The following is an 11,906-nucleotide window of genomic DNA, read 5'->3' on the forward strand; positions in this document are numbered from 1 at the left end:
GGTAGATTAGGATTGTTTTTCCTGCTGTCCTTGGTCCACAATAAGCAGAGTTTCAGGCCCAGGAATTATTTTTTTTTTTTGTGTATCTTTCTGGGCTGTGCCCATAAGGCCACGCTAAATTGAAATGGACATAGAATGAAAATGGAATTATGTGGTTGGATGCATCCTTCAGCTCAAAGAAAGTAAAAGAAGAAATGACAGCCACATTCCTTTAACCCTGGTAGTAAATCTAGGTTTTATAATTTTAATCTCTCGATGAGCTTATCACTCCAAATCTAGCCAATTTAAGGTTTCCAAAGCTGTTAATGGGACTTCAGAATATCAATACTTAGCTTAATAAAAGAATTGTTTAAATGGCCTTAACACCATTTAGATGCTCTTTAAGTTGTGCTTAATATTTGGAAGTGTTTAGCTTTCACCTTTAATATATATATTTTAAAAATGAAGCTGGTGGTTTGAACACCTTTTATTGCTGTCCACACAGCACACTTACTGTGCAGTACATGAGATCTTTGTTTCATGTTAGAGCCACCTTGGCAGCACGTGGGGGAAATGTTGAAAAGAACCAGCACTGTAATCTGCATGCAGTGAGATTCCTCCTTCTAACCCTGCCATTGCTTTTCCTTCCTTTATCCTGGTGGGCATCTTGTCCCAGCTTGTGTCAAACTTACAGCATAAGCTATATTCAAAGCCTGTATGTTAGGAGGTTTGTTTCTCTAGTGGCTGAGTATTATTATTCACACCTTCCTTTTTAATAAACACATGCTAAAACTGCAAGGGACTGTGTTTTATTTGTTTGGATGCGCCTTTGAAACTCCAAACCCCAGGTTCATCAGAGCTTGACAAAGTGCCTTTGTCAAGGCACTTGACAAAGTTCAAGTGCCTTGGACTTTGCTGTTTTTGTAAAGCTGAGCTCAATGTGCCCCTGTTACTAAAGAGTACATTTAGGGGCACAAGTTTCTTTTCCTTTTGCTGAAACCAGAAATAGCCTGCCTAGGGAAGAAAACAGCTTTCCTGGTATTCTGTTTTAGATAAAAGCCTAGCCTAGAAAGTTCAGCTCATTTCTTGACTTCTCATTTTCTCAGAGTTTCTCAGCAACTTGCCAGAAGGGTCAGTATTTCACATGGAAGAAATGTGCCAAGTGTAGGAAGTTAGATCCCCCAGATGAAAGAAAGACTTTAAGGAGCTTCTTCACAAATATGTAAAATAAAATAAGGACTTTGGCCTTTGCATGGTGAGATCTGTATAATCATTAACTCTTTGTCTTAGAGGAACAGTTTTGGTTTCAGTCAATCCAGTAGGAAGGTCTACTGTGAATGGAAATTAATGAACCTGATACCCAGCAGGAGAAGTGAGAACCAGATAGTCGTTTCTAGTGTAAGATGTCCTAAGGAAGACTTTGTAGATCCAGATACATGTTCTCATCTTGATGACTGCTCAGCTTCACCTTCAGTCTTCCAGAGCTTTAAGGATTCTCAGAACCAGAAGTTGTGGGGTATATAAATTTGTATTTCCTTTTACTTGTGGAATAAACCCAAGTCATGCTCACTTTCATGGAGTGCCTTTGCCTGGATGGGTGTGAGGTGACATCAGGAATGCAAACCCTGGGTGTGCTTCAGGCGGCAGAACCAAGGTGAGTCTCACAAAGAAAAAACTGAGGTGTTGGCAGGAAAAAAGAGTGGTGCTGTGAGTGGATACCCAGGCAGAAGGGAAGGGGGCTGGGGAGAGAGGCTGTGTTTGGTTTTTAATGCATGATACTCCCTGTGCTGGGACAAAAGAATGAGCAAGGATGTGGTTACCAGCTGTCTGCCCAGACCTTTTGATTCAGAGGGGAGAGAGATGCCCTGTGGGGAGGAAGGAGAAACATGGGGATGGAGTGTGAACAGGAGAAATAAGATGAGGTAGGGATCAAGGATATTGGGGAGGCTGGGTTTGTAATCAGCCCCTGGCTACAGTGAGGTGCTGTGAGTGATTCCAAATGCACGTGAGAGTTCCTGTGGGAAGCTGGCACAGACCAAATCACCACGGTTTCATAAAAGCATGTCCTCTAGAGCACAGGTTGAAATTGAAGGCCATCTTTCTCTTTTCTTTAGCTATGTCCTTTGGGGTTTTTTTATCTTAAAGCAGCTTCTCAGGTTTAGGTTGGATAGTATGTTAAAGCACGTAAATGGTTCTTTGAGACCAGATATGATTTTAGGCAGTATAATAGCTAGAGGGAGAACAATTTCCAGTACAAAGGTCAGCAGTGTTCATTTCTTTATTAACTATAGAGGGAGACTAGAATTACAAGTGTTAACAGAGTCCCAGCCTAAGCAAACAACATGCTCTATGAACTTTTACTCACTTTGTTCTGTTCAGCAACACATCTGTTTAGCTGCATGGATAACAGTAATAACATTTTATTGCTTTGGCTGACAGCAGCAGAGAAAACACTCGGGTTCCTTTGAAAATCGTCCCAGCAAATGACAGCGTTGCTGAAGGTTTAGTCACTTGCTCGTCAAGAGCTGGTACAGGAAGGTAGGCAAACTGGAAAACCTAGTATTGCATAGCTGAGAGCCAGAGTTCTCACGGCTAAGCAAATCGATACTTCCTCCGCCTTCCCTGTCTCTGCAGCTAGGGCAGTCGACTTTATTTCTTCTTCCAAGGAATTCCCCTAATTTAGCAGTATTTTGAGACCTCCCTTTTGAAAACTATCCCCACTCTCCCTGTTTCCAGCCTCGTGTCAGAGCTATTACTGAGCATAACTGCAGCTGAAACAAGAAGGAAATGAGTTGGCTCCGTGCTCACTTCAGAGACAGAGGACCTCGCAGAGGCCCTTCTTCAGAGACAGAAGCAATGAAAAGGCAGAGCTCTGCTCAGGAGCATGAGATTATTGAATTACGGGGACATAATGCAGAGGAAAGTGAGACTGATCATGACAAGGCTCTAAATGCTCAAATGAGAAAGGTAGGAATTTCACTTGCTCATTTGATCCTTCCGGTGTGGGAAATACTACACAGCAAGAGGAATGACACTTGAAGGAACATTTTGTAGGGGTGATTTAATTTGTTGTTTGAGGGAAAGAGGCTAAAAACCCGTTAAATGTGGGGTTTTTTTTCCTTATCAAAGAAGTGTTCTAATATGAGAGTGGGACTTTAAGCTTAAATTTAGGAACTGAAACTGTAATTGGTTCTCTGATTTTTGCTTTCTCTTTTAATGTGCTATCTATCAATGGGATTGGGCTCAAAACCAGAAAAGAGAAAAGCTGAAATAAGTTTTAAAACCAGGCTTTCCTTCAGTAGGAGTTAACCAGGAAACAGTGCTGCCAAACAAAAATAAGATGTCCCTGAACAGAGCATGCTGGATTCTCTTTATCCCTGAGTAATTTTCAGTTGCTAGCCATTATGAATCTGTATTAACAGAATGCTCTGAAACCTCAGTTAAGATCAGCACATGAATCCTAAGGGAGGTAGCTCCTAGTGCCTAGTTTAAAGCTACAGAACAGACTAATTCTGGCAGAGGAATAGCAACATGTTCACACGTGAGTGCTGTCCAGTGAATGGCACTACTTGCTGCAGGGATATTTGTGGAGGAGGAAGAGGTTTCCCTCTCTGGGCACGGCTGGGATCTGTCTGCAGGATCCTCCCCACCCGGCCCTTCCCTCTCCCCTGTGCTGCTCACCCTGGGGCTGATCCATCCCTCTGACCGGGCAAAACCCCTGTGTCGTGTTCTGTCGGGGTCAGCTACCTCTCCTGTGCTCTGGTGAGCTGAATCAGCTCGCTGCAGGGTCAGACACATTCCCAGAGGTGCAAAGAGGAACAGGAAAGAGGGGAGGAGAGGCAGGGATGTGCTAGATCTACTTGACTGTCTTGAGAAACTTCACCCTTGGGTTTATCCTTCCCCTTTCCAGCACTGCGTTTTCGTTTGAGCTCTCTCTATGCTGATGATAGCAACTGGCTTTCTATCCCATACAGACTGCTGGAAAGTTACAGCTCAGGTTAATCAGAAACCCTGCCCAAATCCCTGCCCACTGCAGAGAGACTTTCTCAGCTGCGGCTACGGGCAAAGTTCAGGTGGTGTTGTACTGATTGTGGAGCTGAATGTTTCCTTGGGATCGAGCCAGTTTGCTATGTGTGATTAAGAATTGTGTTTTGTGAAAGTCTAAACATGTGGTGGCTTAATCAGAACTTGGGCTTGACAGCTCCCTGTGTCAACTGATGAGGCTATGGCTGATTTCATAGTTTCACTCTAGGCAGTAGTTACTGGCTTTTAAAAATTTTCGAAATCCAAAACGATACGGTAGTATTAAGTATTACATTGAAATTCATACTTCTAAAATATTTTAAAAATCAAATTAAAAAAAAGTAAATGTGATCACAGCTGAAAGCATGCTGTAAACAAAACTATACTCAGTGTTTGCCTTTCATTCTCCAGCAGAGCAAAGTTCTGTGTGTAGAGGTGTCTACAGAGAGTGTTTCCCTTTTTCTGCCTCTGCTCCTGGAGGAATCTCTCCTGTAAGCTCTTTCTCCATGCGTGTTTTCTCTCCCTGTTCCCCTGCCACCCACACAAAAGCTTTCAGCCAGCTGCCCAACTCAGTTAAATTCAGTGAAAGCCTCTGTTATTCTGTGTTCTTAGAAAGTTCAAAAAGTAAAGGAAGGAAACTTGGATTAGTGCCTCCAGCAGCAGCTGGTTCCTGCCAATCTGCATGTGTGTGGCCCAGACAACCCACAGCACATGCTTTGCCTTTCCTGGTACTGATGTCAAAAAGGACGTGGAGTTTACTACTACCTTTATGGCAGATGGAGAGGGAGGGAGAAGAGTAATTAAAAAGACAGCATGGTCTGCTTATGAATTCAAACCATTGCTTCAGTCTTCTGATTCTTCTGGCTGTAGAACAAAACAGATGAAGTTATCTGTTTTGCTGTCACCTAAGCTTGCTTTTATCTTTTTTAATTTTTTTCCCCCCTAATATTCTTCTCGCTGGATTAACTCATTAAATGACTAATTTCAGTCATGGCTTTCAGTCTTATTAAAAATTAAGTAACAGGCAAGGTATTGTCCTTTCTCTCCCCTGTGAATGTGCATACATGCACAATTGCTTTGAGTGAAATGTTCTTTTGACCTCATAGAACAGGTGAGATTTACATTAAACTGTCTGTTAAATACACTCAGTAGCCTTCAAGTTTCCAGTCTTCTGAAGAAAAAGTAAGTCAGCTATGAAAGTCTCAATTATTTTATGGAGGTTTTATCACAATAGTATCTATTGAATAGCATTGCCTTTGCTTAGAGTGCTGGCACCCAGAAGCTATGCAGGTTGACATCATCAATGCTGCAGAGGTGAATGATTTTGGAAATACCTCCAGAGACACCTTTTTAATTGGGAGAGATGGCAAACATTAAAAGGAGAGCTTGTGGAATATGAAAATTTAATTAACGTAGTTAAAAAGAAAATGGAGCCAAGAAATCACCTTTGCAGTACTTTAGCTTTATGGGCCATTCAGCAGTTGGAAATTTTGCACAAAGGGGAATGATCTCTCTCAAGTGAATGTCCTTTACCTATTCTATGTCTGCATTTTCTCCTGCAGCAGTAGTCAAGGCTGGGAACCCCTGAGGTAGGGCATTGTTTACCAGTGAGGCTCTCCCATCTATGTGGGGGTTTTGTTTCAAAGTAGAGACATGCTTAATTTTTTTTTTTTTCCTGCCTGATTTGATTAATCAATATGTCCTTCTCTTTTATATCTAGGAGAGAGATCCCTGGAAATCATGCAGGGATGTAGTTTTCTGGAAGTGTAAACTATGGATGGTTATAACTACAATATTTCTAGTGATCTTCCTGGTCATTCTCATCAGCCTAATTCTTTATTCTAGTAAGTATCTCACTCTTAGTTACACTAATACAAACATGCAATATGTAATATCTCTAGCAGAACACAAATGCAACAGTAAGATCCTCTAATCTCTTTCAGTAAACTGCTGAAGGAACTGGGATAGGGACTGCAGAGGGCGGTGTTGTAGCTCGGTAGATGTTGTGAATGCTTTTATCTTAGCAGGCAGCAAGCAACTTGTGTCCTGATCAGGCGGCAATTCAAGTTTGTAGCTAAGTAAGAAAATACCACAAGAAGAGATTTAGATATGAGGATGGAAATAGTGTTTGTAATGGAACAAGGGCCATTAATTAACAATGCCATCCATGTAATGGATGACTTGGGTCCCGTGGTGTCACTGCCTGTCAGGCTCCCAGAGCAGATGACTTTTGTTAATGGAGGTGGGTGATTGATCTCCATGTGCTGTCACATTTTTTAGGTGACTTGCACTTTCTTTCTGTCTTTCCCAGTCAGTCCTTACCTAGGAAATTTGTGAGAAAACCACCCAGGAGAAAGCCAAGAGGGGCTTTCTTCAATACTTCAGCTAACTGAAACTTTTTTCTCCCCTTTCTATCTCCTGTTAATTATTAGATGTTTACACAGATGAGGATGACTACTGGGATCCTGATGAATTACTAAGCAGTGGAAACTTTCACAATTTTTCAGGAACATTGGAGTTAATGTGTGGTCTCCCACACTTCTCCTCTGAGGACATTACTGAGAGGGTAAGTGTTTGTATGATTCTTGGCAAAGTTGAGTCTACTTAGAACATTATTTCAGTGTTTTTCCTTCTAAGAAGTTTCTGTTTCTCAGTTTCTGTGTAGCAACTCAGTCATTTGCAAGTCCATAAATAAAACGTGTTGTACTTTTTAAAATCACAATCTAGAAAAAAAGGAATTGTTTTCTTTTCAGCACAAAAAAGTGTTGATTTTTTCCTCTTAAACTTGACCATTTTTTAAGACAGTCTTCACCTTTTTCATAGAATTATTGAATAATTTAGGAGAGGCCTGTGAAAATCATCTAAGCATAATATGGACTAAACATCCTTTGTGCTGCATTCTCTAAATGAGTGTACGATCACAGCCTGGGTTTATAGCTGTGATGTCTGCTGAGCCAGCACAACTCTGAGTTACAGCTGAAATAAGCTCAGCATACCTGGCAGTGATCATTTGAACATGGTGGGAAGACAGTCTCAGGACATAGACCATCCCCTCCACGAAATAAGAGTTAGAAGAGCCTCTAGGTACTAATTAAATCCCAAACCTAACAACATCAGTTGCACATGGCAACACAAGCACATACTTTTAGTTCACCCTGAGTGCCTCTATTGTGTTAAGGTTACATAGCAATCACTCAAATGCACAATTAATTTGTCTGCCAAATTTAAATTACTCTCTACCTTTTTCAGAGCAGATATTTGCTGTTATTTGACCTTCAGCCCTTGGTTTTATGCTCCTTAAAGCACTTTATAAGAATAATTTGCTGTGGTTTTGGTTATTTTTTGTGAGGGGAAAAAAGAGATTGAAGAAACAATTTTTTTTCTCTCTCAGCTAACAGAAGTCTACAGTTCATCTCCAGCTTTAGGACGTTACTTTAGGTCAGCTCAGGTGATTTCTTTCAGGTAAGCAATTTCTGTCACCAAAGTTATCTGAAAATTACAGGCTTTTGACAAGACATGCATGTGCTTATGTAAATATGTGCAATATTTAAATAATGTGAAAAACAGGTTGTTTGGGGAAAATTATGTATATAGGCAGTGAAAACTGTTCAAAGGATCCTCTGGTGTAAGTGGTAAACACTGCTAAAATTATAAAATGACAAGAACATATTGTTGCTGTGAAGTATCATTTGTTATCTTTGATTCCAACTGCAGCCCGTAATAAACCTATTCAAGGATATTTATTAAAAGAAAAATTAATTGCTGGAGACACTTAAGATTGACATAGTTTAAATAATCTTAAATGAACAAAACAGGGTTCATGAGGAGGAGAGAATCATTTTGTTTCCAAAAGAGATAAAGGCAAGAGGAATATACATGTTTCCTGTCACAGAGAAATAGCAGAGAGGCAAGGGAAGACAGAGAAAGGAGTTCTGAAAAAGAACTCTCACAAAATAAATTTGAAAGACAGGAGAAGATCAAGGGAAGTAGTTTTGCAAAGTCCCAGGTCCTTTGAGATAGCAAGGACAGAGGGATAGCCACGTTGGAATGTGGCAAGGTGCAGCTGTGAGGGCACTTTGCTCCCTTGAGGAATATTCTCCCTTGCCCTGCCAGCCTTGGGCACACCAGCCTTATTCAACAGTGAACTGTAGCTCCTTAGCCCTATGGGTACTAATTATGATTTACAGCATTAGGTACAAAGCTGTAGTCCTGCACATATATTGATTAGCTAATAACTCTCTCTCTGCACCTCTTTGATGTCTCTCTCTTGCTGCTTCCCTCTCTTTCTTTCCTTTTATTTCCCCCCATTCAAGTACTTTTTGAAAATGTTTTGAATTCTGTGAGTACAAAAGTTAGCTCTTGAATTGTAGTCAGTTTTGGTAGACCACAAAAAATGAAATCTTCAGAGATGGTCTCCAGTTCACTGGTTTGTGTAATCCACGCCTGCGCTTAGTCAGGAGCACAGCTGGGTGGTCTCTGGCACTGCTAGCAGGAAAACAAGCCTTCCAAACAGTTCCTAGCTAAACTATTATGTGCTGTACTAGCACAGGATATTGCTACGCCTCTTATCAATAGCTTCTTGTGAAGCACCAGGGCTGAAAACCACATCCCATCAGAACACGTGTTCAGCTGCCCCTCCTGCATCTCAAAACATGTCTCTGGCTGGCTTCAAGTCTCAAGAGCTGTTCTGAGAAGGGAGGGGGAGGTGGAAGCTGACATCTTTGGCAGTTTTCTTTCATAATGTTTTTCTTGGGGAAATGTGTATCTTTTCTCTAAAAAGTCCTTTTTCTGTTTCTTTGTTTCTGCTGCATCTCTTCTGTATTTTTCTTTTTATTCTTGGATTTCTCAGCTTCCTTTGGACTGAATTCTTTTGGGATCCTCCCTCATGGGGAGCCCTGCTTATCTCAGTTCTTATGATTCGAAGAAAACTCCCGAGCTCATTAGAATCTTGTTTCTCGTGTTTATTAACAAATGATCACAAAACTTAACAGGTTTCTCCAGGCTGGTCACAAGGTTAATCTTTGCAATTTGGTACATTTCTTTCTTCTGATGGTATAAACAAGGCCTTGTGGCACACTTCGTGTCTGATGCACAAAATGGCCCCGAACTACACAGTTCTTTTATCTTTATACTTATTTTTACCCAATTAACAATAGATACATATATTGTTTTTCTTAATGACCCAATGACCCATCACCTCTGTGATGCACTGCGGCATTTCCTATCCAATCACGAACTATTACCCAAAAACCTCTAGGAGAAGAACATGAAGAAGAAAGACAACAGGATTTAGGGACAATACCCTAAATCCTCCATCTTGTCTCCTGTTCTCTAAACTTACTTTTTCACCCAGTGATTTAAAAAACTTTCTAACCTACACACACTTTTAGCTTTTTCTATCTAACTTCAACATTTGTTTTCATGTATCACCATGAAAACATGCTCATGAATTTCATATTATATGAAATGCAGTGTTTTTCTGGATCTTATAACTAAGTATCAGAAACAAGGGCACACACTCTGTATTCCAGACTCCAACAAAATGGTTTTTTAAACAAAGAATCCATTCCAACATTGATATGAAAAGTCACACTTCAAAAATAAAAAAAATCAAGAAAGATCCTGTTGAAACTTGAAGACTTTCATCCTTGACTTTGTTTTGCAGTAATGAAAGCTCCACTGTAATTTATCAGCTAGTGTTTTCTGTACCACCATCAACAGAGGGATTTATGGAAAACAATATGAACCCGGATTTTATAAGGAACATTTTGCGTCAAAATATTTATGATGAAGATACTCTTAATCCTGGGGCATCTGAATGTGACAGGTTAAAGCTCAACCCAACTTCTCTCACGTGTAAGTGCTGTACATTAGAGAAACTGTTTCTTTACAAAGGGCAGAGGTATTTTTGGAAAAGGAGGGAAATATTTCTAGAAAGATATTTGTATTCATTAGTATATATGATTTGCATAACAGTATTAAGAACATTTTAAAATAGCTTTCAGAAAATCTTGATATGCTTAACTTAAAACCTGACACTCACTGTTTGGTCCTCTGATGAGAAAAGGAATGGTGATGAGACTGGTTAGCTGTGGACTCCAACCGAGCTTTTCTGATCTAATATTGCATTTTATCTATACCAAAAAACTCTCCTTATATGTGTGTGTACCATAAAGGGGAGACAAAAAATTTAAAATATTTCTCCTTATTGTACATTTGATGCTGGATGCTAACAAAAGAAATTTTAATCCAAGGGATAAAAAAGACTCCTGATTTGTGTCTTTCTGTAGTTTTTTTGAAAATTTATTATACACAGAAACACCTTTAAAGAAAACAAGTGTTCATTCTTCCAGGTTTTCTAGGCAGTGAGTCCAGTGACTACCAGGGACTAGGAAGTGATTCCAATGCATTTATATTTGTCCTGATAGAAATGCCCATATAAAAGTCCCGTGAGCTTTGAAGCGATACTGAAAATAATGCATGGAACTGTCTCCCCCCAGTCCCAATTTACTGAGTCACAGCAATGTGCTTTTAGAAAATAATCCTAGGCTAACAATTCAGCATTGCAGTGTAGGTAGGTATGGTTTGCAATTAACTTGCATTGTTTTTTCTTGAGACTCTTACCAAGGGACAAGAGATCAACAAGTTGTGAGTTTCAATCTATAGAAGCATTTTATTCCTTATATCTTGACAAGATTTATAGAAAAAGTAGCATAAAAAGAGACAGGAAAGAATATGTTGAAATAACTACTTAAAGCTTTATTTTAATATTAATATAGTACTGTTTTAACTTTCAGAGAAATTATGGAAAGATTCCTCACCTTCATCACCACCTCGAAGAGATGGGATTCCCTGTCTATAAGCAATCCCAGGGCAAAGAACTATTCATTAGGAAGAAACACTTCTAAAATTGTTGTCCTGTAAATACTGCCTGTGATGCAATATTGTAAATGGAAAATATGGTATATTTATGATGGTGTATTGCTATAGCACTACTACCTCCTTCTTTTATATCTCAATAATCCGTTTCACTCTTGAGAAAATCGTGCATCTGATACATGCTCTGTTGACTTTGAAAGCTCTGCTTTGTCTTGCCTTATGATTAAATCTGAATGCTCTGCATGAGCTTTAAAAGCAGTCTTGCACATGGCTCCTTTTTCTCTTAGCCTATGCAAAATTATCTGCACGGCTTTATCTTCAATGCTCACTTCCACTCAAACTCATATCTGTTTTTTTTCCCTCCAAACTTCACATGCCACGTTTCCTTGTTGATCTTTCCTTGTAAAACAGCCTGAAAACATATATATATATATATATATATATTTGTATTCTTGACTTATGTGCAAGGTCTCTGCACTAGCTTCTTAAGAATGCTTTAGCTCTCATGATTTCCTTATTCTTCCTACTGTCTCCTTGGTTAAGGTGCTCTTTGCTCTATTTTTCTCTTCTTCAATGTGAAATATGAAAGAAGAAAGCAACAGCATGAAGAGACATGTCTTGTTCACTAACGCGTGTGAACATCACAGGAATTTTTAAGAGGTCGAATTAGCAGTGTGCTTTTACGGTTAGCTACTGCTACCAGTGAATAGACAGATGCTTGACCTGTTTTTGTGAATTTGAAGACAACTCTATGCCCTTAATTATCGTTCCTGCCCAGCACTGGGGATAAAAATGAACAGATGTAAGGTATTTGCCTTAATAAGGCAGTAAATAGTCGTTCTTGTTGATGAGAGACCAGATGAGATGAATCAGTGCCAAGAGGAAAGTGCCGAAGCAGGTGACATAGGCCAGCAGTCAGTAGGCCAGTAACTGGCTATAACATAAAAACTAAGCATTAACTTTATGCAGAATGGAACATATTCACTACCATGTGAGTGAAGTATATCTTGTCATTTATTTATAGC

The 11,906-nt window shown here is 39.7% G+C and overlaps 1 protein-coding gene across 3 annotated transcripts; it reads left to right on the forward strand.

Annotated features, from left to right (window-relative positions):
- The first annotated feature begins 1,277 nt into the window (after positions 1-1,277).
- On the forward strand, positions 1,278-11,674 carry C1H3orf52 (chromosome 1 C3orf52 homolog). Of its 3 annotated transcripts, none has more exons than XM_058829422.1 (7): positions 1,278-1,633; positions 2,716-2,946; positions 5,723-5,846; positions 6,435-6,568; positions 7,394-7,464; positions 9,668-9,858; positions 10,800-11,674. In XM_058829422.1, coding segments are annotated over exons 2-7 (702 nt in total). In that variant the 5' UTR covers positions 1,278-1,633; positions 2,716-2,766; the 3' UTR covers positions 10,802-11,674. The 3 variants fall into 3 exon arrangements, with proteins under 3 accessions (XP_058685405.1, XP_058685407.1, XP_058685406.1); XM_058829423.1 differs by lacking the exon at positions 1,278-1,633 and adding an exon at positions 2,335-2,517; XM_058829424.1 differs by lacking the exon at positions 10,800-11,674 and having other exon boundaries at positions 9,724-9,854.
- The last annotated feature ends 232 nt before the right edge of the window (positions 11,675-11,906 follow it).

This window comes from Poecile atricapillus, chromosome 1 (assembly GCF_030490865.1).
Source record: "Poecile atricapillus isolate bPoeAtr1 chromosome 1, bPoeAtr1.hap1, whole genome shotgun sequence".
Taxonomy (NCBI): domain Eukaryota; kingdom Metazoa; phylum Chordata; class Aves; order Passeriformes; family Paridae; genus Poecile; species Poecile atricapillus.

Coding starts and splice junctions, on each gene's coding strand:
- C1H3orf52 (XM_058829422.1), top strand. CDS start 2,767: ATGAGTTGGCTCCGTGCTCACTTCAGAGACAGAGGACCTCGCAGAGGC. Junction 5,847..6,434: donor CAGCCTAATTCTTTATTCTA/GTAAGTATCTCA, acceptor GTTAATTATTAG/ATGTTTACACAGATGAGGAT. Junction 7,465..9,667: donor GCTCAGGTGATTTCTTTCAG/GTAAGCAATTTC, acceptor TTTGTTTTGCAG/TAATGAAAGCTCCACTGTAA.